Raw genomic sequence first — 27072 nt, forward strand, 5'->3', positions numbered from 1 at the left:
TTTTAATAATGCTTTGAGGCCCTTTGTCCTTCAGGGATGGAAGGTTTTTAATCAGGAAAATTGTTCTGTTAGAAATGAAGCTGTCTTAGAAGTTAGCCCTTGGGGTTTTGTGCAGAGAGACTTAACTAAGATTTCTATAGAGTTTTCTGGATGGAAAGACTGCAGAGCAGAGGGTTTGCTGGTAGGTCCAAGGTTGCACAGAGAGAGTCAGCAGCATAAGCAGAAGTCTGTCAGTATGTTTGGATCTGTAGATCGTGTAGTGATAAGTCCAGAATAGCACACAGGCTATGGCTCAGTGAGAGCCGTAGTTTAGTTGGCCAGTTTGATGAGTCAGTTTGTCTTCTGAGGTCTCTGTTTTAACCCATATTGTCTGTTTAGTTTGTAAATACTTCACTTTTTGCTAGTGTGTGTTCAACATATTTGGCTCCTGATCCCATCTGGAGTTTTAGGAATGGCTGGGGTAGAGGACTCACTAGTCCAAGTGCTGTTTCTGGTCACATGATACTTGCTACAGGATGGATTACTCCCTCTCTTGGCTGATTTATTTTTGATCTTTCCATAGATTACCTAAACCCAGTGGAAGAGAACCCATTTGTCTCCCGACGAAAGAATGGAGATCTCCAAGCTGTGGACAACCCAGAGTATCACAATGCTCCGAACGGGCAGCCCAAAGCAGAGGATGAGTATGTGAATGAGCCATTGTACCTCAACACTTTTGCAAACACCTTGGAAAACGCCGAGTACCTGAAGAACAATTTGCCAGACAAAGCCAAGAAGGCCTTTGACAACCCAGACTACTGGAACCACAGCCTGCCCCCACGAAGCACCCTCCAGCACCCGGACTACCTGCAGGAGTACAGCACAAAATACTTTTACAAACAGAATGGACGGATCCGGCCCATTGTGGCAGAGAATCCTGAATACCTCTCCGAGTTCTCCCTGAAGCCTGGCACTGTGCTGCCCCCACCGCCCTACAGACACCGAAATACGGTGGTGTAATGGCTGCGGTCTCACAGAAGTGGAAAGGCAACCCCTTTTAGCTGCCTCACTCTTTCTCTCTTGCTCTCCTTTTCTCTCTCTCCCTGTCCTCCCTCCCTCCCTAACCTCCCTTCCTCCCTCCTTCCCTTTCTTTCTCCCACAAGCTTCCTCTTCTTGCCAGTTCACTCATTTTTGATATTTCTAAGTGAAAGGATGTCTTGGAGTTGATTGCAGATTGGGTTGGGAACCTGGAAAGAAGGAAGGAAAGAGACTGAAAGAAGGCGTGTACAACCTGGCCTTTCTCCACAAGTCCAGCGGATTGATACTCAGAGAAGCCAGTGGGCACCAGGAAAGGCTCTGGCAGTGTTGCCTGCTGTTGAGTTCATTCTCAGTGATTCAACCAGACACTGTAGGGAAAGCCACAGAGCAGCTGATTCTTTCAGCAGGAACTGATGAAAGTCTGTACAGCATTCCTGGAAATCTCAATGCAGTTTCCATCAGGGTGAAAAACGGACAATTTTTATATCCTGTGTGATAGCATAGTAATTGAGATTGAGAATCCAATTTCTTTCTCTAACACTTTCTATCCCAGCAACTGAAAATGGCTAACGTGGCTTTTCATAAACATTCAGGTCTTCATTGTGGCTTTCCAAGAAGTGATGATGTGACTCCCGTATATGGCTAAACCCTTCTTCTGAGCCACACCATGATTTTATGCCAATTCCCCCCACAGAGACTCCCACTCAGAACTGGTACATGACACAACCATTTTTGTATATGTGCCAACAGGACAAACACTTTAAACACAAATCCCCTTTCAGAAGAGAGTAACAAAACCACACCTCCAGCGTGTTCTTTTTGAAGCTAAAAAACAGACCAAGAAACCAAGATTTGTACGCCAAAAACTTTGCTTTCCTGTTTTATACTGGCTGACTTTAAACACCTCAAAAGACCTACACTAATTCTTCTCTCTTCTTCTTCTTCATGACCATGAAGGGAGTTGGGGATGCTGTCAGGCAACACTGAGGACAAGACAGAGAACTGGAGAGTTTGATAGGGGTCCTGGAGTCTGCTGGTGTTCTGTGGAGTGGTAGTGGGAAGAGTCCTTTAAACTGGAAGACAGATACTGGACTGAAGAAAATGCACATAGCAGTTCACTGGAAAGTTAGTTTGCACTTAAGCTATGATTTTATTTGAACTGTTTTCTGGATTTTGAATGAAGCAATATGGAAGTGACCAGCAAAATACAAAATAATAATTTTAAATTTAAAAAAAAATTATTATATGTAAAGGATGACTGTGGAAATGCCAAAATGAAGCAAATCAAGTCTTTGGAACAATGTCTGCCAGCTCAGAGAGGCCGATGGATTGACTGCTTCAGAGAATACAGTGACAGAGCAGCCAGGTCTTACTCCTGCTGTGTGAAGGACAGCAGAGCAAGGCCTGGAATGGGGCAGGGGAGGCAAATGTCCTGCTCTGGCTTGCAGCACAGAACAATGCCTTTTTTCTAAAAGGAAGATTACTCTGGCACAGAAGATGGTGCATATGAGGTTTGAGAAGTCAAAACGTGCATGACTCGGAGAGCTTTCTGTCAAAAATGTAAATAAGTATGAGTCAGTCTCCTTGCACTTAGTTCTGCTTTCATCACACTCATTTTTTAGGTAGACACCCCCACCCTATCCCCTGGCCTGCTCCTCTTTGAAATCTCTTTCAGCCAGAGTTCTGGACGTTTTTAGCAACCTGAGGCAGATGGAGCTGGGAAGGAAGGTGTAAGGGCCGGAGACACCGATGACTTGCTCCTGACTCACCAAGACCTGTGTGTGTAAGAGCATTTGCATACCTACTTCCCACCAAAAATCTTAAGGAACTATTAAGTACCTTTGAAGATCTGCCTGTCTCTATCCACCAAGGTTTTTAAAGGGGAAGAAGCAATACTTGATGGATGGCAGTCTTGGGTGACACAACAGTATTTCAGTTTATGCACTTCAGTTCTGTTAGAGTCAAAGATCTTTGGGGTGACATAACCTGGCAACAAAACCAGCAACAACCAGTGGTCTGGATATAGCATCACCCTCCTCTGAATTCCTGCCATCCCAACAGCTTGCCACCTTTAATCTGAGGAAAGCAGAGGAAGGAGTAAGAAACAAGCAATAGTTACCCAAAGCTTGGTGGCTCAGGGTCAGCTTGACAGAGGTATGAAGAGATTTCAAACCTGGGTTGGTTGTTACTCTTGTAGATGGAAAACAAACTGTGTGATCACAAGTCTGGTTCAGCCAATAACCTGTTTCTGCATTAGGTGTGTCCAAGTCAGCTTGAACCACCCGGGGGGAGGATGTTAAACCTGTAAACTGAGTATGTAGCTGAAGGGTCTGAAAACAGCAAGAACAGGTACAGATCTGTGGGCTGTTCAAAGGAGGCGCTGGGTCAAGTGGCACCAAGGTGGTTTGTCGTGGCAGAACAAAACAGCCAGCAGATGACTGACAGGGGATAGATGGTTACCATCCTGCATCTGAGAGGCTGTGCCAGAGAAAGGGGTTGATTTGTCCCTGAGTAAGTCTTTTTACTGAGTAACTCCTAATGGAGAAAAAAAAAGAAATAAAATCCCAGCACAGATCACATGCTTGAATTCAGAGGTGTTCTCAACGGCTGCTGGGGCAGAGGCACGCACACCTCTGGAACTGGGCAGGATGATGCTGGGATGTAGCTGCTAACACAAGGTGAGGCCTGTTTGTTCCTCTAGTAGTTAAGTAGTGCCAGTATTGGAAACAAGCCCGCCGAGTAATCCAAATGTAAATAATGGTGGGGTTTAACAATTTAACATTTTATTTCTTACAAAACTTGAATTATTTATTCATTTGTTGACTGTGGGTGTACTATAATATATTAAGTAGTGTGGAAATGCAGAGGTTCCTGGAAGTGAGGCAGCAGGAAGGCTGGAATGGGACCTGCCTTAGGATAAGGCTGACTGGCAGCCAGGCTGAGCAGTGCCAAGCCATGCTAGCTGGGTCTGGAATAGCAGAGGGTTAAGGAACACAGTGATTCGTGATCAGGGAAGACTCCACACACAATTTTATTTTTTTTTTTTAATTTTCTGAGCTGCTGGTTTGAGTGCAGTTGCCAAAACTGGCCCTTAGATTTCCTGCTATGCCAGTAGCTGACCCTTGCACAGCAGATCTGAGGCATCTGGTTAAACGGCTTCTTCTCCCTAGTAAGAGCAGTAGTTGTCTGAACACAGCCCACAGACCTGCCCCTCTCCTCTGGAAGAGTAGTTCTGAGCTATGCTGGCAGCTTTTGTCTCTTTGACAAGGAAAGTTTAACCATGGTTGAAGGTAAAAAGGGAAGCTGAGAGCAGAACTGTTTGGCTGCTTTAATCTGATCAGCAGAAACATGTGGCTGGCCCTAACTCATGTCTTCACCTCGCTGGGTATCACTGCTTGCCTTGATGAGAGGAATCGGGTAGGTGCACATGGCAAAATCATGGCAAACATTCAACTGTATTATGGTGTGAAAGATGAGGGCCAGGCTCTTTAATGAATAATGACAGGTTTGGGAGAAAAGCAGGTATTTCCACACACAAACTGCATTTTGTCAGCACAAAACAGCAGGTGAGTGCATCAACAGAAGTACTCTGGGGTAATTCACTCTCTAGTTCTACAGAGAACATGGAACACTTGGTTTTTATGGATTTTTTTAATGCAGTCTCCTATTTGTGAATGTTCTCCTTCCCCGTATCATGGGGAAGGAATGACAGAAGAGTGGCGACCAACTTCTGAAGAGCAAGTTTTTACCCAAGTGTGTATCAGCCGTTGTCCAAGGCACAAAGAAACACACTAAAGGAAAGAGAACAACAGCTTATTTTTTCCTAATCTCTTTCAGTGATACTTGTCTTAGCTGTTATTATCTACCTGAGGGTTATTGCAAACAGACGTGGATGCTGGAGTTGATTGACTTGCTCTAACACAATGGACTGAAAACAACAACTTTTAAGTTCCCATCTTCAGCTCTTTTCAAATTTTTCTTTTTCTGCAAAATAGCTGGGAGGGATTCTTACATGGCCACTCACTTAGATGTAGCAGAGTATTTACAACTTGCTTTTAAACAGGTCATCTCTCGCAGGCAGTAAGAGATGGAAATAAACCTGAGCTAATATCCGCAGTAGAAGCCACCATGTGGGTCTGTTTCAGGTACCTTGAGCTCAGCCCCGAAATCTTTTTCTGTGTCCAAAGATAGGATGTGTTAACCCTGGTTGTACTACTTATTTGGTAGAAAATGTGTTTCTTGACTGCAAGACTTATCTGCAATGATCTGATACCAGTTTCCACTAAAGACTTGTGAGGGGGAGCATTTCCTTTCCCCTCAACCACGACCAATCCCAGCCTAGAAGCAAAGAAAATGACAACTCTGGAAGAGCAGCTCAGCCATGACTCTGTGGATCCACTCTTTCCATAGCTTTAGGTAGAGCTGGGCAGTACGGGGGAGAAGTACAAGCTGTGAGGTGAGTCAGCCCAGAAATACAGCTTGGTTTTGGGGATGGATCTATATGGGAACCTCAGATATTAAAGGAAAAATCTTTTTTGTTCGATGGGGTGTCTGTGTAGGTGTTGTGCATCATGGTGGCAGCTAAAGGAATGACAGGATTGTTTGAACTCCTTTATTCCATCTGGGAGATCAGGAGACTGGCACAAGTCAGGCTGTTGGTTGTGTAATTCCTCAGAGTAACTGAAGGCATCCCAGTAAGCTGTGCTTCCCTGGGGCAGCCCTGTGCACTTGGGGCAGGTGTGCCCTTCTGGAAGGGGTAGCAGCCACTGCAGCACCCACAAGCATGAGGACTCGGACACTCACACCCTGTATCTGCCCACCCTTTTTGGGGGAGGGAGTGGGAGCACCAGAAGTGCCCAGGGCCTCGCCACTGGGCAGCGCCCACTTATTGGGATGGGTGTTTCCCTCATCTTGTTCAGCTCGTGTCTCAAGGCTTCCTCCCTGATTTCTCAAGCATGTTTTAGAACTATGCAGCTCAGGTTGGTGTTTACCTTCTTGGAAGGCTAACTGGAGGGTGATGGATGGAACAGAGGATTTTACATAAATGAGAGCCAGGCCTCTGGTTATCAGTCACCCCTTTGGCTCTTAGAGAGCACCTCAGAGGGGACGGTGTCATCTCGACTTCCCTTCTCAAGGCTTTTTCAAAAGATGGTGATACACAAAGACTCTGCTCATTTCTAGCTCTGTCACTTGCAATATTCTCACTGCTGTGAACCTTAGACCTCTGCTGCTGACAAAACAGCTCGTCTGTGGTTACATAAAATCTTGGATTTGGGTTCAGGTTGTATTTTAGAAAATCAAGGCTGTGCAGGCTGGGGTGGTTGGTGTAATGCTCATGCTTCATCATGTGCAGGGAGCTGTGGTTGTCTCACAGGGAAGGCACTGTGCAGTATCACTTTGTGTGCAAGATTCCCTCTTTTATTTTCTGCCTGTTGCTAAGTGTTTGTTACACTGGTAGAAAAGGTCATCAGCATTACAAGTGGGAACAAATAACAGCTTTGTGGCTACAAGCACTGCTATAAAATGTCAAAAAATCATGTCTCCACCTTTGTTTTAATTTTGTTTTAGCACAATTTTATTTTACCACTGTGTGGATTAGTAGGTTGTTCTGATGGTGGATTCATTGCTCTTGAGGAAATCATGGACAGGTGAGGCTGTTGTCAGTGGTGCTTGCAGTGATGGTTGGGAGCTGCCTGTAGATTTGGACAATATATAGCATCTTTTGGGAAACTTTGTGAGTGTTCAGATCTGACTGATGGTGGTGGTACTTGCTTGAACTGTAGCCAATCTCACCTCCTAAGCAGAGCCAGAGGGATGCCTTCCACCCAGGGTATCCTCCAGCTGGGGTCTGTGCCAACAGGCCAGGAAAAGGTGTGAGGGGAAAACCCAAGGACATGATCCCAATAGAAACAAGAGGAGTCAAAGCTACCTTTTTTTTTTTCCCTTTTTTTTATTATTTAATTTTAGGAGTGAGCTTTGTGGGCCTTGGTTGAGAGGGGCTTTAAGGGGAGCTTTGTAAGGCATTAGGCTGTGTGAGTAATTACGTCCCAGTTCTTCTCCCCTCTTCAGTAAAAAAAGCCATGAAATTGTGTTCCAGCTGTGTTGTGGATGACCCCACCAGGGCAAAGGCACATCCCACCCAGCACCCTCTGGCTGGTGGCTCAGGTGTGACCAGGGCCACAGGTACATGGAGCCATTGGCTGTCGTTTGCCAGCAGTTTGGGCCCCAGCCCAACCTTTGAGCCCTCTTAGAGGGAAAACACTGTATTGTCCATAGCACTCCGAAGACTAAACCTTTTTGGGATAACCGCGGTACCGAACTGTGACTGGTATTTTATAAGTTCAGTGTAGATATGTATGCCGTTCTTTCGAGGTAAGGTACTCTGACATATGTAGCATAAACTGGTCCTGCTGTTAAATGGGTCGATTATTAACTGAGCAGCTGTGTAGGGGGTAGCTAACTTTGAATGCACAAAACCACTGTTCCTTTGGACATGGGACTGGAGGTAGGTGCTGGGTACTTGTCTTTTTGTGGTGAGGTAATGAAGAGGAAAATGAAAGTCAATGAGAAAACAAGTAATTTTTTATAGCATTTTAATGTTGGAAATTGATACCCATTCGATACGTTATTCACAATGGTTTTAACCCCTTTTGTTGTCCAGTTTTTGCTAATTCCCCAACATTCTAAGCTGGAATTTCTAAAGAGGTAGCGAGCCTAGTGTAGGGAAGGGAAACTAAGGGGGAAAAGAAGTCTCCTTCTAAGAACAGAGGTAGCCAAATTGTATTTCCTGACCTGGTGGTCCAGAACCACCAGGTTTTTTTGATGAGGCTCAAATTCCCAGGCCTGGAGGATGTCATTACTGTCCCCTTGGAATCAAAGGGTCCCACCAGGAGAAGACACAGGGATAGCATCGAGCTCCTGGGAGAGACCCTGGTCATGGTGCCTGCAGTCACTGCAGCCAGTCCATCCCAAAGGAACCAGCCTGGCCACCCAATGGGAGATGGCCATGACACAGAGATGGTGGGGGGTCTGGGTTTTAGCCAATTCTCCGTGTTCTCAAAGCACAGAGAGAAAAAATAAAAATACTTCTGCCTTATGAAGTACCTTCAGAAGAAGAGAAGTGTCAGCATGTTGGAGAAGACATTCATTTCTTGCAAAGTGATGCATTCAGAGTTAGCTGCCTTTCTGAAATAAAAATAAAAAAATACAAAAACTACTGTATGTTACTTTGAAAATGTGAATAGTATTTTTATAGCTTGTTAAAGACACAGCTAGTTGCATTTGTAAATAAGGATAATGTTGCTTTTATTTTCCTTGTGGACACCATTATTTGGAACATAATTGTCCTTAGGGTTGATTTGTATATAGGTAATTTGCTTGTGATTTAAGCCGCTCCTCCCCCTTTCCTTTCTCTCCCTTCCCACTCTCTGGTTTTGTTTAGAAGTACCATTTTTGGCATTCTATGTGATTCTGTGTTTTAGCACTATTGTGGTGTGTTCAGACTTTCTGCACTTGCTTACACAGTAGGATAAGCCAATTGTGTGTGGCGTAATGTTACTTTAACCTTTTGTTCCTCATATTTTAGCTATTGAGGATTATACACTGCTAAAATACTTACTGACCTGGGTTAATATTAGCATAATTTAGCATAATTTCCCTTCTTTTCATGGTTTCTTGTTTTTTCTTTTTTTCCTTCCCTCCCCTTTTGTCTTGTTTGGAGGCTGGGAAGAAACCTGTGGATCTTCTCTTTGTGTGGTTCTATTCTCCCCCTGCCCATGTGCCAGCCCCGAGTTTCTCCTCATGGCCATTGGGGTAGAGCTGTATCTGTTTGTTAAGGCAAATGTAGACTGCGACCCACCTTGCATCAACCCACACTCATCCCAGCTGAACAACTTGAGAACTGTTCTGCCTTTTTGTTACATGAATCTGTCAGAAATATATTTTTAATTTAATATAAATGAAATTCAATAAAATATGAAACAAAGTCTGTGCACATGTGAAATCTCTTATCGGGGGGCTTGAGCATTGCCAGTGCCATGGACTTCCCACATCCACAGCCTCAGACCCTGTTTGGGGAAAGCCCTGGGGTGGCCCTGAGCTGGGGCAGCCACACACCCCAACACACACCCCTACACACATCCCCACCTACCCACACACACACACCCCTACATACACACTCCCCCACACACTGCTGCACTCAAACCCACACTCACACACCCCCCTAAACACCCCCCCCACTGCCCCCAGTCTGCCTCACTGCCCAGAGAGCATTAGCCCTGCATTACCAGGCCTCTGGAAAGCATTTTACATTTATCAAGAAACTCTAAAGGTCATTTGGCTCTTTGAGGCGCATTTTAAAACACTCCAGTGTCCCTGGATTGCAACTCTTTCTTTCATGAATGACCTCAACATTTTATCCCCAGCAGCCTGGAAAGGTCATTGCAGACACACACAATTCCCTGAGTGGCTGTGCCAGTGCTGGTACCTTCTCTCCTACCTTCAGGGAGCGCTGCCAGGAGCACAAGCTGTTTGTAACAGTACTGCTTGCTGAAGGGGGGTTAGGGTAACATTATTACGCATTCATGCTTTACAGCTGTAGGTAATATCAACTATATTTTCCATGGGGGGAGGGTGGGTGAAGCAAAACAGTGCTGCTGCAAGCCCGCCCTTGTACAGGATGGCAGCAGGCTGTGGCACCGTGCCCCTGGCACTGCATCCATCTCTGCACCATGGGGCTCTTCCCATGCCTGGCCTGCGCCCAGGGGCACACACACCCTGAAAGGCTCCAGCTAATGAAGTACCACACAGAGGAAACAGTGCCTGATGCAAAGGCTGAGATTTGACATCACGAAACATCTTCACAATATAACATCAGAACTTCAGCAATACTTCAGAATAAATAAAGACCAGAGACATGAGCAGTACAAGTTTTAATACATACACCTCCCCCTGCCCCCTTTCCCCAAGTGGGTTTTATTTACCTGACCAAAAAAGTAAAAGAAAGGAGTAATCAACCCACTATTATTATATATTAATTTAAAACCCCCTGCAGCTCATTCAGGGAAACTCAGCAAAGGCCATGGAATTCACGTGTTTAAGGTGGGACTAAAAAGCACGGTTTAGGTTTTGCAAGTAGTTTCATACTGCACTAATGGGGATGAAGTTCTCTGCAGCCCTGTCACTCATGAATCAGATGGACACAAGCATATGAAATTACTTAAACCTGAGGCCTCATTGCTGAAGAAAGTTGATCTTGCAGCCACCAAGGGGATGTCCCAGTCCATGGGCCACCACATAACACCCAGACTGCCTCAGCAGCCACAGAGAAAATTGACATAGAAGATGGTAGCTATGACTCGATGGGGGACAGGGGACATAACGGCAAATTGTGTGGGCAGTCATGAATGTCTGTGAGAATAATTTGCCCCTGGAAGAGCCCCCGAGACTGCAGGGAGCCTCCACATCCTCCAAGAGATAATACTGCTGGGAATAGCTGGGTTAAGTTCCCTGGCACACCTGCAAGCCCAGCTCAGGGAGCTGGCATGAGTCTTTATTAAAAAAAATTAAAATTAGAAAACTCTTTCCATGCTGTTTGCCACCTTCCATTCAAAACCATCTTCCCCACCGGAGCAGGGCATTGCTGGGTTTAACTCCTACCAGTCAAGTCTGTCTAAAGTCCTTGCTCAGCAACTCTGAAGGGACACCCATTCCATACCTCCAACCTGTCATGCCTGTTCACCTCTCCAGAAAGAGTAGCTGACAAACAGCCAGCACAACTGAAAAAAGCCTCCTTTACTTACCAGGAAAAAAAAAAAAAACAAACAAACTGTAAAAGTGTGTGTTTCCACTGCTACACCCCTGCCAGTAGCTAATGCTGGGGGTCACCAGAGCACTGGGACAACAGGAGTGGGCTGCACAAATCCAGGAGGTGTCAAGCACGTTAATCATGACCTTTAACACAGGCCATATGCAAAAAGCAGTTAAAAAACCCAAAGTAACACCAACACCAAGTAAAACTGTGTAGCAGGCCGGTCTTAGCAAAGCCCAGCTACTGCCCTCTCTCTGCTGCACTCTCCTGTTATGAGCCAGCAGTGAAATAAGAGTTCAAAACAACCTTTGAGCCCAAGCCCTTCACATGACCGTCTCCACCATGTTGGATCACAGAGAGACAACATTTGGGCAGCAGGAAGTGATTTTGCATAAATGGTATATAAACTTTCTGCCAAGACTGTGCCTGTCCCTGTGATAAATCCTCTCCCCTACCCTTTGCGTTTTCCACAAAACAAAAAGCCTTTACTATTATTATGCAAAGAAAATCTGTATGAATTGCTTCCTGCAATGCATGGGCAAGTCAACAAGATTGTAGCAACAAGCAAAGGAATCATATTTTCCTTTCAGCCATCCCCACAGTAATCCTCTTTTTTTTTCCTGTCACACAGGGTGTGTGCTGCTGTGCCCCATTCAAGGGCCTTGTGCAGAGCTGAACAGATGAATTACTACAATGGAAACCACAGAATAGAAATAGTCATGATTTTTCAGACCCCTGTACCAAAATGTGCTCCTGGCAAGGCAGGGAACAGGACCGGCGTGGGATGGGAACAGGGGAGGGCAGGGGGTATGAAGTACTTCTCACTGTACTGAGTGAGAAGCCAACTAACTGATCTCTTTTGTGACCTGCCGCTTTAGCACCCGTGTCTTTCTCTGTTTCTCTGGCTCTGACGGTCCAGTTTGGACTGAGGACTGCAGAACCCCCCCTGCCTTTCTCAGCAGCTGAACTGTGGCTGAAGGCATCACACACTGCAGCACAGCACAGAGAAGGCAACCTGGAAAGCAAACATAGACACAGCTCCAGTGAAATCCAGCTTGCCAGCAGCAGGATCCAACTACTCAAACACCAGGTCAGTCAACAGTGAGTGGTCCTGTGCACCATTGCCTCTGAGGGGCACAAAGCATCCCCTGGGGATGGAAATGACCTGTCCTTCACTCCTCCTTTTCTATGTATGGGAGCAATTTTCCACAGAGGAGTTGTTTCCTTCTTCTATTACCTTCTAACATAGCAGATGACACGTTTGGGCTGCCCAGTTGATTACTACACTAAATGCCACATCACTGCTTTATGTTTCAAAGGAGCTGTGGCACCCCAGAATCCTGCCAAGCCAAGGAAAATAAACCATAGTTAAGGAATACATACTTAACATGGCTTAATGCTGAATAAGGATGTCAGTCTTACCCAAAGGCCATCCCACCTGCACCACTGTCTGTAAAATGTCATTTCCAAATGAGAAATGCAGCAGAAGCCCCCCCAGTCTGTGCCTGTCAGGGTGCTGCATCTCTGCTGCCAGTCTGCAGGGAGCTGTGTGCCCTGGGCATGCTCAGCCCCCCAGGAGCAGGATGATTCCCTCACCTAATGTGTTCTGCCAGACTTAGGAATTGTTTGTGTATCTGAGACAGACAGATTGCATGTCCTACCATTAGATGTATTGTCTTGGCCAGAAGAGAGAAATGAGGCAAGAACTTTCTTTTTCTGTCACTTTATCTGCTCTGTGCAGGATTACCAGATTATGCAGAAATATCAAGCAGCATGTTTGTACTGCATTTGCATTTTTTACAGAGAAGAGTAAAATGTGCTCATTTTGATTGAATGTATCTACAGCCTCAGGGGAGAAAATGATTGTGCATGGAAGTTGGAGTAACAGCTGAGTAATTTTCCTGTGCTGGTCCACAGCACAGTTACCATGGCCTGAGCTGGCCCCCAAGTCCTCAAGGGCAGCAGAACCATGAGCCAACCCTGGCAAGCCCTGGCTTGCCTGTACCAACACACCCACATTTGCTCACTGACCTCAGGGAATGGGGCACAGGCCCAGCAGACACTTCCAAGTGTATGTGGACAGACGGATTAAGGCAGCTTTGGTGAGCGCAGAGCTGAGCGCACCAGAGACAGAGAGATGGATCATTTTGGCTGGAAGAGACCTCAGGTTTGCTGCCACTCCTCTTCACACAGCCCTGTGCTCTCCAGGAACGCCCAGGGGTGTTCCTGTGCTGATGCCAGTGGAGTCCTCCTCGTGACAGGGAAAAATAATTCAGTCTCGGTAACTTTACTGTTCCCGCTGTTTTCTTTGGTTCTGTAAGCCATAACCAGTGGCAGAGCAACCAAAATCTGTGAGCAAGGAGTTTCCTTCTTCTGATGGGTTTTGCTGTCAGACAAATTTACAAAGAAGTTTGCAGGTGGACTAAAACTGTGCATTTGCAGTGGAAATCAAGAGAGGCAGCTATCAGGGCATAGCATGGTTCAGCATGTTTTCTGGGACCACAGGGATATGGTCTCCAGGTCTAGAGTCTCCTGAGGAATTTAAATTTTTTTCTTATTACATCTGTTATCCCACCACCCCTGGCTAGAAGTGTGATGGAGAAGGGCACTGCTCAAAGCATCCCACCACCAAACACAGGAAGGAGGATGGAGATATTAATCTCCTAATTCATTCAACTGATTACATTTGTATTTTGTTGGAATCAACATACTGTTCTGTGTCTCTGTCGGTACGTGGGGCAAAACCCCATTGAGCTCTAGGGGCATGGAAGAACTACCAGGTGACTCTGAGACTGCAACAGTTAAAATAAGTTTGACTCCAAATTTAACAGGACTCAGAATAGCAAACTATTCAGAGGTGAGTACCTTTGTGCAGGGAAGCAGCTTCACTTCAGTCAAATAGAATGGAGAAAAAATGCAGCATGTTTCCTGTCACGTTAGAATTATTCTATAGCTTTTAATAAAGACAAAAAGAGGAGGAGTAGGTGGATATTTTAGAAGCTATTGTTCAATAGTTTCAAATGGTATCTACAGTAACTTGGGATTAGTCTAGAGGAGTGACATCCATAACACAACAGACAGGCTATGTCTCCTGCTGCTCCTTGCAACTTGGACAGCAGAGGGAAAAATCAGAAGCCCGATGTTTCCTCAGTTTTACTATTCCCCATCCCACCGTGTGCTGCTGAGTTAGGGTTAAACCACAACACACCCTATTGTGCTTACATTACCTATTGTCAGACCTGAAAGCTGGGTGAAAAGAGATGAGAAGAGATTGCCCTGAATTTCAGTACTTTTTTTAACTCACTGAACAGCAGAGATATCTTCTTGGTTTTCATATCATTCTGTCAAAATTCACTTGCTGTGCGACACTCCTTGGCAAACCTGCAGCAAGACTCTGGAATACTGCATTGGGATGACAGACAGCAAACCCAACCATCACCATGCCCTGACTGCCTGTTTAGAGGGCTTAGACCTCACCAGGGCACGCCAGCAGGGTTTTGTTGTACCCTAGATTTTGGAGAAAGCAGGGAGGTACTAATATCAGTCCTGCCACATCAGATGTATAGAGAGGAGGTGGTCACTGCCACAGCCCCTTTGCAAATCCAGCTGGAGACCAGAAACGATTGCTCTCTTAAAGAAAAGAAGCATTTGTTCTTTACCTATACCACTAATGACAACAGAAACTTTAGATTTATCTTACCTTTCTTTGGGTGTAGATAGCCTCTGAAACCACCCAAGAAGACAGCTCTTCTCGTAGTTGTCACTGGCACAACCTTCACCGTGCCTGCAAAACACATCGTTGTAAACTCATTTCTGGCCCTGCCTCATTTGTGGCAGGAGGCTGGGACTGCTGCTAAGGACTAACACAGAGGCCTCTGAGCATGCTGCCAATCCAGCACAGCCAGAGGTTTTTCTTCAAATACCAAGAAATGCATTTTTCAAGAGCAGCAGTGTATGGGACATTACCCCAAAAGAGAATTTCTGCAACGTACAGTGCCTTGTGTGTTCGAGGACCTCCAGGTTGAGCTGGAATAAAATCTCTCCCCAACTGAAAAGCCAAAGTGCTTGGACTCACTTGGCAACAGTGGAAGTCACTGTGGCTGCCCAGGGAGGAAGAGAAATGACTCTGTGGGGTTCCTGGCCGTCCCTCTGCCCAGACACACCATCCAGTTCACAGGGACTACAGCAAATTCATCCTCACTTTTAGTGGTCTTAGAGACTGAATATACCCCACCTGCAAATGCCACACGCCGGCTGGAGGAAGGGTAAGATGGACAGGGGCCATTAGTCCAAAAGACTGAATTGCCCTGAACCACTAGCTTGGAGGTCCTGGGCTGACCCATCTTCCCTTGGTTCAGGCTGTGGGCATGATTGCTTCTGCAGTGGCATCATGCTCATTGCTGCAGTCCTGATCCCTCACCCCTCACTGTGCCTCCTTGCTTTTCCTGCTGCACAATGGAAACATACTGTATGGCCAAGCAATACTGCTGCCCACCACAGCCCACCCTGTGCAGGCATGAGCCAGAGCTACATCTTTCCCCAAAATCCTGCTGGAACATGGCATCCATGCAGTCTGCAGCATGCCTGCTCATCCCACATGATGCTGTTATCCCCAGACATCAGCACTGGGTATCACACAGGCTGTTGCAGGGTGATGGCACAGACAGGGTATTTCCTGACACTCTTTTTTATTAGAAGTTAAACTTTGTACATTTAGCTGTAATTTTCTAACTTCCTTCAAGAGCTAGGCCTGGAGGAGATAGATGCATTTAGGACACCTGACATAAAGCTTGAAGCTTTCTTGTTAGAGAAAGGCACCAACAGCTCAGTCAGAAGAGAAGAGAAAAGAGGAAATGACCTTGCTCAGAAAGGCCTTGTGGCCCTTGCTATGCTGCTGCGGTCCCACAGAAAGAAAAGGACAACAGAGGAGTTTCTTTTCCTCTGTGCCCCACATAACCCAGCCTCAAAAAAGAGAGGGATGACTTTACAACTTATTTAATAACGCAAAACCTGAAGAAGGGGCAAGCTGCACAGAATCCCCAAGAGAGATTGCAAAGAGTCAAATTTGCTGATAATACACTACTTGCAAAAAAAGCTTCTGCCATTCCCCTCTTGACACAGCGCCTGTTGCCTACCAGAGCAATCATATCCAAGTGTAATTGTCTAACAATTGTTCCGCACTGAGAAAATAGTTCTGATTACAGACATTAATACGTTTAGGCATTAAGCTTCCTCATTGTAATTACCCTTGAGCTTAGTCTCACAAATGAATTAATGTGCTGATCACTTGGACTAATAGAACTAGCAAAAGGGTTATGAATTGCTTCCAAATCAGATAAAATCAAGCGTGACATCATTTAATTAATTTCAGGGCTTCAGAGGAGGAGAAAAGGGGGTCAGCATGATGCTGAAAAGAAACGTATCTTTCCCACAGTGTTTTCTTTGGAGACAGAAATACGCAAACAAGGGAGGATGGGGCTGGGGGAAGGAAAGATGCACACCAAGTGAGAAGGAGGTTGCTGGAAATGGGGCTGTATAATCCATGTGTATGAGCAGGCAGACCTGGGTGGCCGCAGCTGCGCAACCAATTAAGTACAGCTCACATAGATGCAATGGATGGATTTCTTCTGGGTATGAACAGATGCACTGCTCTGATTTTGAGTCATTCTCTGAGTGCCACGGCCCATGCATAACCCCTGCTTCTCCCCCAAGCAGAAAGCCTGCTCCTGGCCTTCCCCAGGATCACAGTTCCTCTGTGAGAGCTGAGTGTCTGAGGACAGCATTGCCAAAAACCCACCTCCTTTGTCATATTTTCTGGCAGGGGATCATCTGTCAGCACAAGGCTGGGCTGGCCACTGCTATGATAAGACCATCTATTGTTACTCTCCTTGACTTCTCCTCCCCTGTTGTCTCGGTTTAATGACAATATATTCAGGAGGTAGGACCTCTAATGACAGTCCGTGGCAGATGGTGGGAATGTGTTTCCAACCCTGGGGCAGTCGGTTCCAGGTACACTGCATGCCTATCCAAGTGAAAGCAAACTGTGGTCTGCACTCTACTGCCAAAGGAATGGAGAAAAGTGCATTAGCAATGTTGATGGTGGCACCACTTGGCTGCCTTAGGCTCCAGTTTATACTGAAGCTTCAGCATGTCTGGCACAGCAGCACTCAGCGATGGGGTAACTTCATTCAAGCCACTGTCTATCTCCATTCTCCACTGGGCTTATGCACAGGCCAAATGGGGCTGTTGAAGGGTGAGTGAGTCTTGCTGACTACTCCTCGGCTTCCCAGCTCATGGATCATCTTATGGATGGGGATTAAGGAGTCTCAGTTTGTGTGGTATTGTTGACAGTGCACTATTGTGGTGGCAATCAGCACCTGCTGTTCCCCAACTCTTAGCAGTCCCACAGCAGAAGGGTCCTCTGAGAGGCCAGAAAACACACTCAGCTGTTTAATCCCTTCTGTCTCTATAGCAGATATCCCAAAAGCCTATCAATGTCCTTTTGGATCTTTGTATCAATACCCAGAATACATGGGGTGTCTCTGCCACTTTAAGCTCACTTCAGCTTCTAACACCATCAGTTTTGAGAACGCCCTATCACCCCAGAAATAGAAATAAGGCTCCGCCACCACATACCCTGATGGCATCAGAGTGCACTGTGCACCAGTGTCAGCCAAGGCCTGTATTCCCATGGCTCTGATATGCCCGGCCATCAGATCCACACAGTTGAACAGTGGTTATCCCATGCCTCTACCTGGCTAGAGGCAGGACCCCTCTAGTGCTGATTTTGGTCGTTGTGACTTTCTCCCTGTGCATACACCCGGGAGGTCCCTTCCTATGGCCTCATACAAGGAGCTTGTACCTGACAGGGCTATACACAGAGTTTCTCCTTGAAGCCCAGCAGATAATGATCCATTATCAATTTAGATTTTCCATTGCATCAATATCCTATACAAATATCCACCAAGAGAGAAGGTCTCGTAAAACAAAGGCCTCCATCACAGCTCACATCTGGTTCAAGTTTCTGCAATGGGAGAGCAGACAAGCTTTTATGTACACACTTTACAAACACATCCAGTCCTGGCCTGATGCCAATTTAAACATACATTAGCAGCACACAGACATACATATACATGTACACACATGTGGATTTGCTGCCTGCCTATAAATAGGTGCTCATCTCTCCTTAGTGTACTTATACCTGTATAAGCCTATACAACATAAAATACACGTGCATGGACACACACAAAGAATATTATACCAATGCACATACAAAATTTATAACCATATGCTTTCTCCCATGTCATTTAAATGACAAGGAATTTTGCCACTGCTGATTTCAGCAGGAGCTGCATAGGGTCCACAGTACTTTGCTGCCCATTTAAATCTACATTTTATTTCGCTGATTTTTAGAGTGGTGGAGAGAGGCAGGTGAAAGTTAAATTTGAAGATAGGAAGTTTTTCATTCTCAAAAGTGTGGAGAGTCAGCATGCTTTACTACAGAGCCTGGCTGCCCCTTCGATAGAAAAGGCAGAGGAAACAGGAGTCAATTCCCCTCTGCTGCTGAGAATGGTAACTGGAGCCTCCCTGTGAAAAGACTGTTTCATGTCCAGAGACCAGAGATCCAGCAGCCCAATATCAACACCCTTTGGCAGCATTCATCATTGTCTTGGCTATTTTAATCCATCCAGTTGCCCTGGGGACAGTGCAACTTATGACTCCATTTGTTTGATGCAGCCCTACAATAAATCTGGTTAGTGGAGCAGAGAGTGCAGGTGACAGTCATTGTGATATAGAGCAGATTCCTTATTCTCAGAACCTGATCTTGAACCAGGCATCTCCTGAGATGCCAATAGCTCTATTTGCTGGTTTTTTATAAATGAAAACCAGCAAACAACAGCAAAGAGCACCAGCAGCCTGGCACTAACTGTCACATATGCAACAAGTCTGAAGGTCCTGAATTTCTTTGCCTAGTGGTAATCTGACCATAGCACTGCAGCCTCACCACTGGCACCTTCATGGGCACTCACATGAAGAAGACTCAGCTGTTCCTGCCATGTCCATCCAGCTTATCATAGAGGTGCTGGTTCTGCTCTGATAGCTCTGGCTGTGCTAAGCTGTCTTACTCTCCTCTGCTTTACTCCTTGGGAGGAATAGCTCATCACACTTGTCGTTCTTCCAATGCCAATGAACACGTTTCCTGTGCTAGGGCCCAGTTTATTTAAAAACAAAACCAAACACCAGAACCAAATGATGCCAGATGTTCAAATAATTGGCACTGATGTCTTTCAGAAATCTGGTCATGCATTGCTTGAGACCCAGATCTGCCCTTGGTGGGCAAGCCAGCTTTTTGGCTCTGGGGAGACAGAAGGGGATGCAACAAAGTGGTCTGGTTGAGAACTGATTTTTAAGGGTAAACCTTCCAGTCAGTCACATTGTGGAAGTCTGGTGGGATGAACTTAGACAAGGGGGGAATTTGTGCATGTGAGCACCACAGAGGATCTGGGCTTTTTCTGTACTTCAGTTCTCCTGGTGTAAAGAGGTAGGAATAAAATAACTCGCTTATCTCTGAGTGGTGCTCCATGTGGAAATGCTCCCAAACTGTTCATGAAACTGTTTATGAAATGCTCACAAACTGTTCTACAGGGAGGGTGCTCCTGTAAGCATCTTGCAGGGGCCTCTTGGCCGCATGACAGGGTACTCTAAGTGCAAGAGAGGGATTTGCTTTTACAGTATGACATTTGCCAAACAATTAACGTGAAGAGCAGTGTGCCATAATCACTTTTTGTATTAAACGCACGCAGTAAAAATAAATGTTTAAAGACACATGGGTTTTTTATGAGTTTAGGACATGATGTTTTGCACATTACTGTAAGAATCCTTACTGCTACCATAAGCTTCTGTTCAAACTGTGTAATTATTACCAGGGACTTTTTTGTTCTCCCATTATGCATTAACTGCATCTAAGAGATACAGAAATGAAAGAATCTGAGTTTTCCTAACTTAATGGTTGGAGGATTTGCTGTGCATTTCTTATTTTACTTTTGCCATAATTTAATCACAGTCTGAGAGATTAAAAGAGGTAAACAGAAATGCATTTTGCACTGGACAATAGTCCAGTCTTATAGAAACCTGCATTAAACTCACAAACTACAGGGAGAGACAGGAAATCATATTATGATTCACATGTCTTTCTCCATTTCCACAGGACTCCTTTAATCACTTCCCAGTAAGCTTTTGGAGGCAGCCTCATCTAACCTCTGCTGTCATCCTCCAGCCCACAAATATAAAACAGGAGTCATCCTAGAAGATGCCATGGGAGCAGATACAGAGGCAATCCCCTCCTGTATCCAGAAGCTGTAATTGTGTTCATGTTAATTTTGTAACTCACCCCAAAGCCCACAGGATTGCAGGTGGGGTGTTTCCTATAATTTCGTGTTCCAGGAATATAAAACCAAAACAGACAGTGACCTTTGAGGTCCTGGTCCTGACCCCAAACCAAAGCCCTGCCTTGTTTTCTATTGAAACAGGTCCCAAAGGCAAAACCTCCTGGAAACACAGGTTTTGGCACCACCAACAAAGCTGTGGTGGGTGAGGTGCTGGACCTACCATGAAAGAAATACATGGCTTGAACCTAGTCTTCAGCTCAGATCACAAGGGAGGGTAGTAACCTGGATTTCTAGTTAATCTGGACTTGGACTCGTATACTAATCCAACTCTAGACCCAGAGATGGTGTGCAAACCCTGCCTTAGGAATTCCAGAAGGAAACGCCCCCCAAACACAAGAAAACCCTCGGGGCTGTAGTCAAGCTGACTGCAGGCTGAATGCAGGGTCCTAGCCTAGCAACCATTACCATTTCTGTATTAATATTCATGGATTTGTGCGCTACTGGCCTTGGGAGGGAGTGAATGTCCTCTAACTGCAACTTCAGCCTGGTCAAGGTGACTGACCTTTTCCATTAAGTGCTTCCAAATTTCCAATCTAGCTGTGGATGTGAAAAATCTGCGCTAATTACAGACTTGTCGGGAGGCCAAAAGTGCAGAGGGAAGATAAGGGGGGTTCTGAGAGTTATTTAAAGGCACAGCATCAGCATCAAGAGTGTTTTCAGCTTACATTTACATACTGTCCCAGTCTTGTTATTCAGGTAGGGTTGTCTAAAAACAGGGCCAAAAATCTGGGAGGGCTTGAGATGCTGGTACCTGCCCTCGACTCAGATGGCCAAGGTGGTGCTCAGTAGCAGAGGAACCAATCGCCCTGGTTTTCATCCCAGTCCATTCTGCATTCCGAATCTCTGGTACCCTCATGCATGCTATAATAAAAGCTCAAACTGTATGTGCACAACACTTACAAATAGTGCTTAAAACATAATGGCTTGTTAATATAACACATATCATCTGAGAGTTGATATGAGTTCTTTCCCTTTTTAATAAAGCACATTTTGAAACTCACTGACTTTTATTCTTTCCTTCTTTTTTTTCAGTTCCCTGGTATTACGTATAAAAACCCCATCAGTGTGAAGTGGAATGTAATGCAGTTTATTACCACTAACAAGGGAATGGCCCATATAACTCTCGAGACAAAGCCTCAAGTGAGCTATGAAGGTCACTTTCTTGCATCCAGAAAGAAAATGTAATACTGACTGTGTTGTGCTTCCCATTTCAGACACAATGTGATCTGCTTTCAGTTTTGTTGTAATAAATAGTAAAAAAAAAAATAAAGGTCTTTTGGATGGACTTTCACGCAGTCAGTCCTCTCCACTTTGGGGGGATTGAAGGTAAGTATCTGTCTAGATATTATTTATATCTGTCCAGCATTATTTATACTCCTCCGGATCTGCTGGTTAGTTTGTTCATGAATCTTTAGGACATGACTGTGTACCCAGTCACTGCTTCTCCCTGCTGGAAACACTCAAACATCTCAGTGGGTAAAGGATCAAACTGCAAACTCACAGGCTTGATCATTACCAAGTTTACCTCTGGAGCTCTCCAATAATACGTTGTTGCAGTTCTTGGAAATCAAGCTTTCCTGTGATCCCCCATCACTGTTTCATGTGACCATGAACCTTAGAGAAATGTTAAAAGATGGCAATGCTGTATTAAAGCCAATGTGGCATCAACTGGTCACTGGGGGTACCAAGGTGTACATTACATGCTGGACAAACGTACAAGTCTTCTGACTGTTTAAGTCTTAGGTCATGAATGAAAATAAACAGCAATCTCCTTTTCCAGGCATTACTACGTCAGAGCCCTGCTACAGGCAAACATTGGGAAAAAACTCTGAAAATGTAGGTTTGCTTTTTCCCCCTTGAACAAACACAGTGGCGCACTGCTGCAAGTCAGAGACAACTGGGGTGTAACTGGGATGAGATACATTTTTCCACACCCCCATTCCCCTGGTCCACCTTTCTATGGTTGTAGAAGACAGACAGTCTGATGGAGGAAAGATGGGTTGCACCTTCCTCCTCCTCCTCAGTCCTGAGTTATTTTGGCCTTCTTAAATGGCTTAGGTTTTGTGCTCTACAGCTGTAGTAATTCACATTTTCCTTGAGTTTCAAAAGGAATATCTTCCTTGGGTGGGATGATGTAGAAAACTAAAAGCTAGTATCACATCATTGTCTTCCCTTTGCAAATGGTGTCATATAAAAAACCCACGTCAGAAAGTGTTGTGGCACTACCAACAGCAGTTTTCAAAATTATAACAACGAAACACTTGATTAAGAAGCTCCTGATCTCTTGTCTGGGGCAGGAAGAGAAGGCACATGCAATCATGTCTTGAAAGAGAAAAGCACACAAACTAATGCTGGATTGCCTGCTGGGTCCAAACCTGAGGGCAGGCTGAGTGTGAAGGAGTGAGCAAGAGGGACAGCTGCCTGCACATACAGGGAATGGGCACTAAACATACAGCGTGCTCACAGCTAAATAACTCTGATAGGATCTAATCTTGCTGCTAATGCATCCAGAAATAAGTACTCTTTTGAGGTATGTAGCTGGTAAATTTTCTTAACCCCAGTTAAGTCAACAGAAGGATGGAGATGGGTAAAATATTTGACCCTACCTATTTGCTTCGGATATTACCCTGAACATCAATTTCTTATCACTAACTAATTCATCACTAACTGATGAACATTTAGCAGCTTTGCCAAACATTTGACACTTCAAGTAGGAAAGACAAATTGCAGTGTCGCATAAGCAACAAAAGCCAGGGACCATCCTCAAGATTAATTTAATGATGCAAACAAAATGTTGGGGTTTGTGAACCCCAATCCTAGCACTAGCCAGCATTACAGGACAGAATGCTAGAGCTGTCATCATCACCAGCTTCATTACTGTAAACAGACCTGAAGAAGCTAGAAGAGAAACTGTGGTGGATCAGCATTCCTGTGCCTTCCCAGAAAAACTGATCCAAGAATTAGGCTAATTCTTCTTGGGAGAGGACTGGCAAGAGGCATGACACAGTTCCAGCCTCCAAACAACACCCCCTGCATGCAGCCTGCCAGCCCAGAGCTGCACAACAGTGTTATTTGGCTGAGTGTATCTGAGGAGAATAATGCTGCCAGTGGTGCTAATTATACAGCTTGGACAAAAGCTGAAGTCAGAGGCAGTACTCAAGAAAGGCAAGCAGTAGGAAGCTCTGCCAATCCAAAGCTTTGGCCGTTCTTCCCATGTTTGGCCATGTCCCTTACCCACACTGTGCTGAGCCCAGGCTGACCTGAACAGTGACATGAGGAAATGCTAGAGAAACTGCTTTAGTTTTGTAAATAACAAGCAACACTGTCAATGAGTAAAAAATTATAATTGTGTTCCCCTGTTCCTTTCAAAAAACCACTGTGTCTTCATAGGCACTCTCCAGGTTTCAGTGCTCTGTGCCAATCCAGGCTGGGATCAAGTTTGGCAGCAATTTAAAAGAGAAAAAAAATGCTTTTTATAGAGAAATGCATTTAATAGAGAAAAAAAAATGTATTTTTTCCTCTGTTAAATGGATGGATGGATGGATGAAGTCTAGTAAGATGGGTTCTAAACTGCCACCGTTCTGAGACAGACTCAGAAAATATTTCCAGTACAGAGTAACAACACTAACACTAATTTTATTGACTTGCTGAAGGTATATATTTCATATGTTTACTTTTATATACTGATAGATGTAGTAATTTTTTATACTTATCTATACTCGCATATCTGTCTGCCTGAAAAATTGATCTGTTACTGAAAATCTATTATTTTGCTCTCAGTTCTTCTTCCTTAGTCAGAAACTGAACTGATGGCCTTTGAGGATCATAGGGACATCTCAGAAATTTGAAGGGAAAAGGCAACAGTTACTATCCCTGCTTTACACACACCCAGCTTTACACACAAATGCTTCCTGGCTGGCTGCTTCAGCCCCTTGGGGCTTTTCATTTTAATTCTTTTAAATTACTGCTAAGCAACCCTGCAAATTGTCTGATGCCAGCTTCTTCCCTTTCCTCCTAAAGAAGTCAGCAGGAGTTTCACTTGTGCAGTTCTCTAAAGGGGAGCAGAACTGGGACTATCACAGCACGCACTGAAACCTGTGCTCCCCAGTTCATGACAAGTTGTTGGTACATTCCCTTAGAGTGAAAGAAGCAGCCAAATAAATCCAGAGAGCATCTGTATTTGGATTTATGCACACCTATCCCGTCTGCAGAGCAAAGAGCAATTCAGCTTCCTCACCACACATTTAGACTGACTGCCCTCTGATTTCCACAAATGCGATCTGCTCACATTGGAGGTGTGGCGAATCCATCTCCCATTGCTAGCCCTGCAGTTGCCCATTTCCTGGCACCAGTGTGGCCAGGGTGCGATGCCAGCTCTGGACTGCCTGCCAGAGGGCACTGAAACAGCACCCTGGAATCCTGCACCAAGATTCAAAGGTGTGGGGACACAGTGACTTCAGCTCTGTGTAGCACAGGACAAGGTGACCATGCAAAGCAAACCAGAGCACAGGCTCTCAGTTTTGGCCTTCAGTAATATTCCACTTTCCAGAAGACTTTGCTTAAGACCTCCAAAGCAGTCTAACATTGATTTTATGCACAATTGTAATTTCTTTATAACTGAATATCTTTGGAAGTTTTGCAGCCAGGTAGGATTCTGCACCCAAATATAGACTTTACTGTGCTATCAAGGGAAATGTCCCTTGCCAAAGAGAATCAGTGATTGACATCAAGGAAGGAAAGCAAACACCAAACCTTTAAAAAAATCCCCATGTGGATGCAGACAGCATGCCAATGCAGATCAGAGCAGGTACAGTGAGAGGAGGCATGGATGAAGGGGTGGAGAGATGGAAAGAGGGCATCTGCAGGGTATTCAGCTCTGGGTAGATTTTACTGCCCCAACAAAGCAAGACTGAAACAGAGTGCTGTGATATCCTCTGAGTTTGTTTCTTTTCTTTCTCCCTGGCTGTTAAGAAATCATCTGTGAGATGGAGAGCAGCTATTATTTAAATATGTAACACCACCCCATTTTGGTGTTAGCGATCTGAGAGTGGTGCCCCAACACTGTAAATCCATTTACACATGGCATTTCCTTGACTACTACCATTTTGAACCCCCCAAATCCATCAATCTAATGGAGATATACGGACAGCAAAAACATGCACTGGAAAACTACTGGCACATTGTATGAAATGGTCACATTTAATAAGCTGATTAATTATTCACTCCAATTGAGAGTGAAATATACTATTTGAGTCTATTTATGGATGCCTGATTAGTGCAAGTAATTTCCCATTGCTTTATTATGTTTGCTAACATGAAAATCGTGTTGTGATAATGGTCTTAAGTCATTTTGTTGTATAACCATGTGCCAGCAAGCTCATTCCACCCAAGGCCAGGGACACATTCCAGTGGGCACCACTTACTTTCACACCGCTGTGCTATTTCCAAGGGCTTCTGCAGAGCCAAGTTGCCAACAGAGTGGGAATTTCATTTAAAGGGAGCCATTACACTGCCAGGCTCTCTAAGTGGCACGGCACTATTTTCAAACAAGACTGCCACTGTGACAAGGTGCAGGAGAAGGGCTGGGCTGGCTGCTCCCCAGGCTGTGATGGATGTCTCTGGTGGCTAGAGGGGGGATGCAGCAGTAAATTGCATTACACTGTTGACTACTTGTGCTGTAGCAAAAGGATGCAAGATGGAGCACCAGCACCTAATGCAGCCACTTGGCAAATCAACTCCTTGAGGGCTGACCTCAGAGTCAAAGAAGAGTCTTATGGGCTGTCATGTCCAACCTCCCATATGAAAGTGGCCTGAGTATTTCATCCCATTAGCCTGTACTGAGTTCAACTTGCTTACAGATATAAAACAGTAGTAGCCACAGACAGCACGATGGGGAAAAGCCTTGACTCCATCACTGCATACTCTAACGCTCCAGGCTCACCATGTGTCCAGGCTTGCATCCCACAAGGCCTCAAATAACTTTTCCTGGCTTTGGGGTGAACTGAAAGGAGTGCAGCAGCATGTGCCACCCCTGCAGAGCCCTAGGTACTCTGCCCTGGCAGCTATGTACTTTTGGAAAACACCAGGAAAGGAAAGAAGCGAGAACGGAGAAAGAGCTGGATGGCATGGCCTGCTGGCCAGGTCTGCCACCAAGCGCATACTGGTATGTGACTTTGGACAGTGTTGAGTGGGTCACTCTCAATATTCATCTCAATAACCCATTTCAAATGGACAAGTACAGCAGAGCGCTCTGCCACTTTCCTGTTCTTCTGTCCCCTTCCCCACAGCACAGAGCTCCTGGCTCCAGCCCCAACACAATGCTACCCCTTTTATTTTACACAAAGTGTTGGTCTCCCTTTCCTGCAGCCCACAGAAGGCACTGCCTGCTGAAACAGCAAAAATTGGACTTGGAAATAGCAAGTAATTATTATAAATGAGAGCAACTGGAGTAAGCAGATGAGGAGCACGAGCTGAGCCTGCTCCTAGGTCAGTGTCATGGCGGTTCCTCCCCCACCTTAGGCCAGGGGGAAGTTCTGCTAAACAGGCAATGAAGAGTTTATCCACTTTTCATCTCTCTGCTATGAAAACCAAGCAGGTAAAACCATCCAAGTTTTAATCTTGCAGTGGCATCACAGCACTGAAAAGCCCATGTTCAGCAACTGGGCTGAGACTCGAATTGGGAAAGGCAGTGAGGTCCCCATCCCAGGGCCAGCTGGAGGCACTGGCATGACAGGAACTTGAACACTCTCAAATTCCTAGACAGTTTTTGGCATTGTTCATTTTTAACAGTTTCTCCCC

At 45.2% G+C, this 27072-nt stretch overlaps 2 protein-coding genes across 5 annotated transcripts in view; one reads left to right on the plus strand and one right to left on the minus strand.

Moving 5' to 3' along the window:
• ERBB4 (erb-b2 receptor tyrosine kinase 4) overlaps positions 1-9002 on the plus strand; it is a 605247-nt gene extending 596245 nt beyond the window's left edge. For all 4 annotated transcript variants that reach the window (XM_039381400.1, XM_039381402.1, XM_027735643.2 and 1 more), the window contains one exon: positions 563-9002. In XM_039381400.1, coding sequence (XP_039237334.1) covers positions 563-999 — 437 coding nt within the window. In that variant the 3' untranslated portion in view covers positions 1000-9002. The remainder of the gene's footprint in view (positions 1-562) is intronic.
• A 211-nt stretch (positions 9003-9213) lies between these two features.
• The window catches only part of LOC113995499, a 64836-nt gene continuing 46977 nt past the window's right edge, over positions 9214-27072 (minus strand). Inside the window, exons 6-8 of the mRNA XM_039381324.1 lie at positions 14526-14609; positions 12857-13211; positions 9214-11840 (exon numbers count right to left, since the gene is read on the minus strand). Coding sequence (XP_039237258.1) covers positions 11543-11840; positions 12857-13211; positions 14526-14609 — 737 coding nt within the window. The 3' untranslated portion in view covers positions 9214-11542. The remainder of the gene's footprint in view (positions 11841-12856; positions 13212-14525; positions 14610-27072) is intronic.

The sequence above is a fragment of the Pipra filicauda genome, unplaced genomic scaffold (genome assembly GCF_003945595.2).
Source record: "Pipra filicauda isolate LSUMZ 115617 unplaced genomic scaffold, ASM394559v2 scaffold21_size4447388_pilon, whole genome shotgun sequence".
NCBI classification, from domain to species: domain Eukaryota; kingdom Metazoa; phylum Chordata; class Aves; order Passeriformes; family Pipridae; genus Pipra; species Pipra filicauda.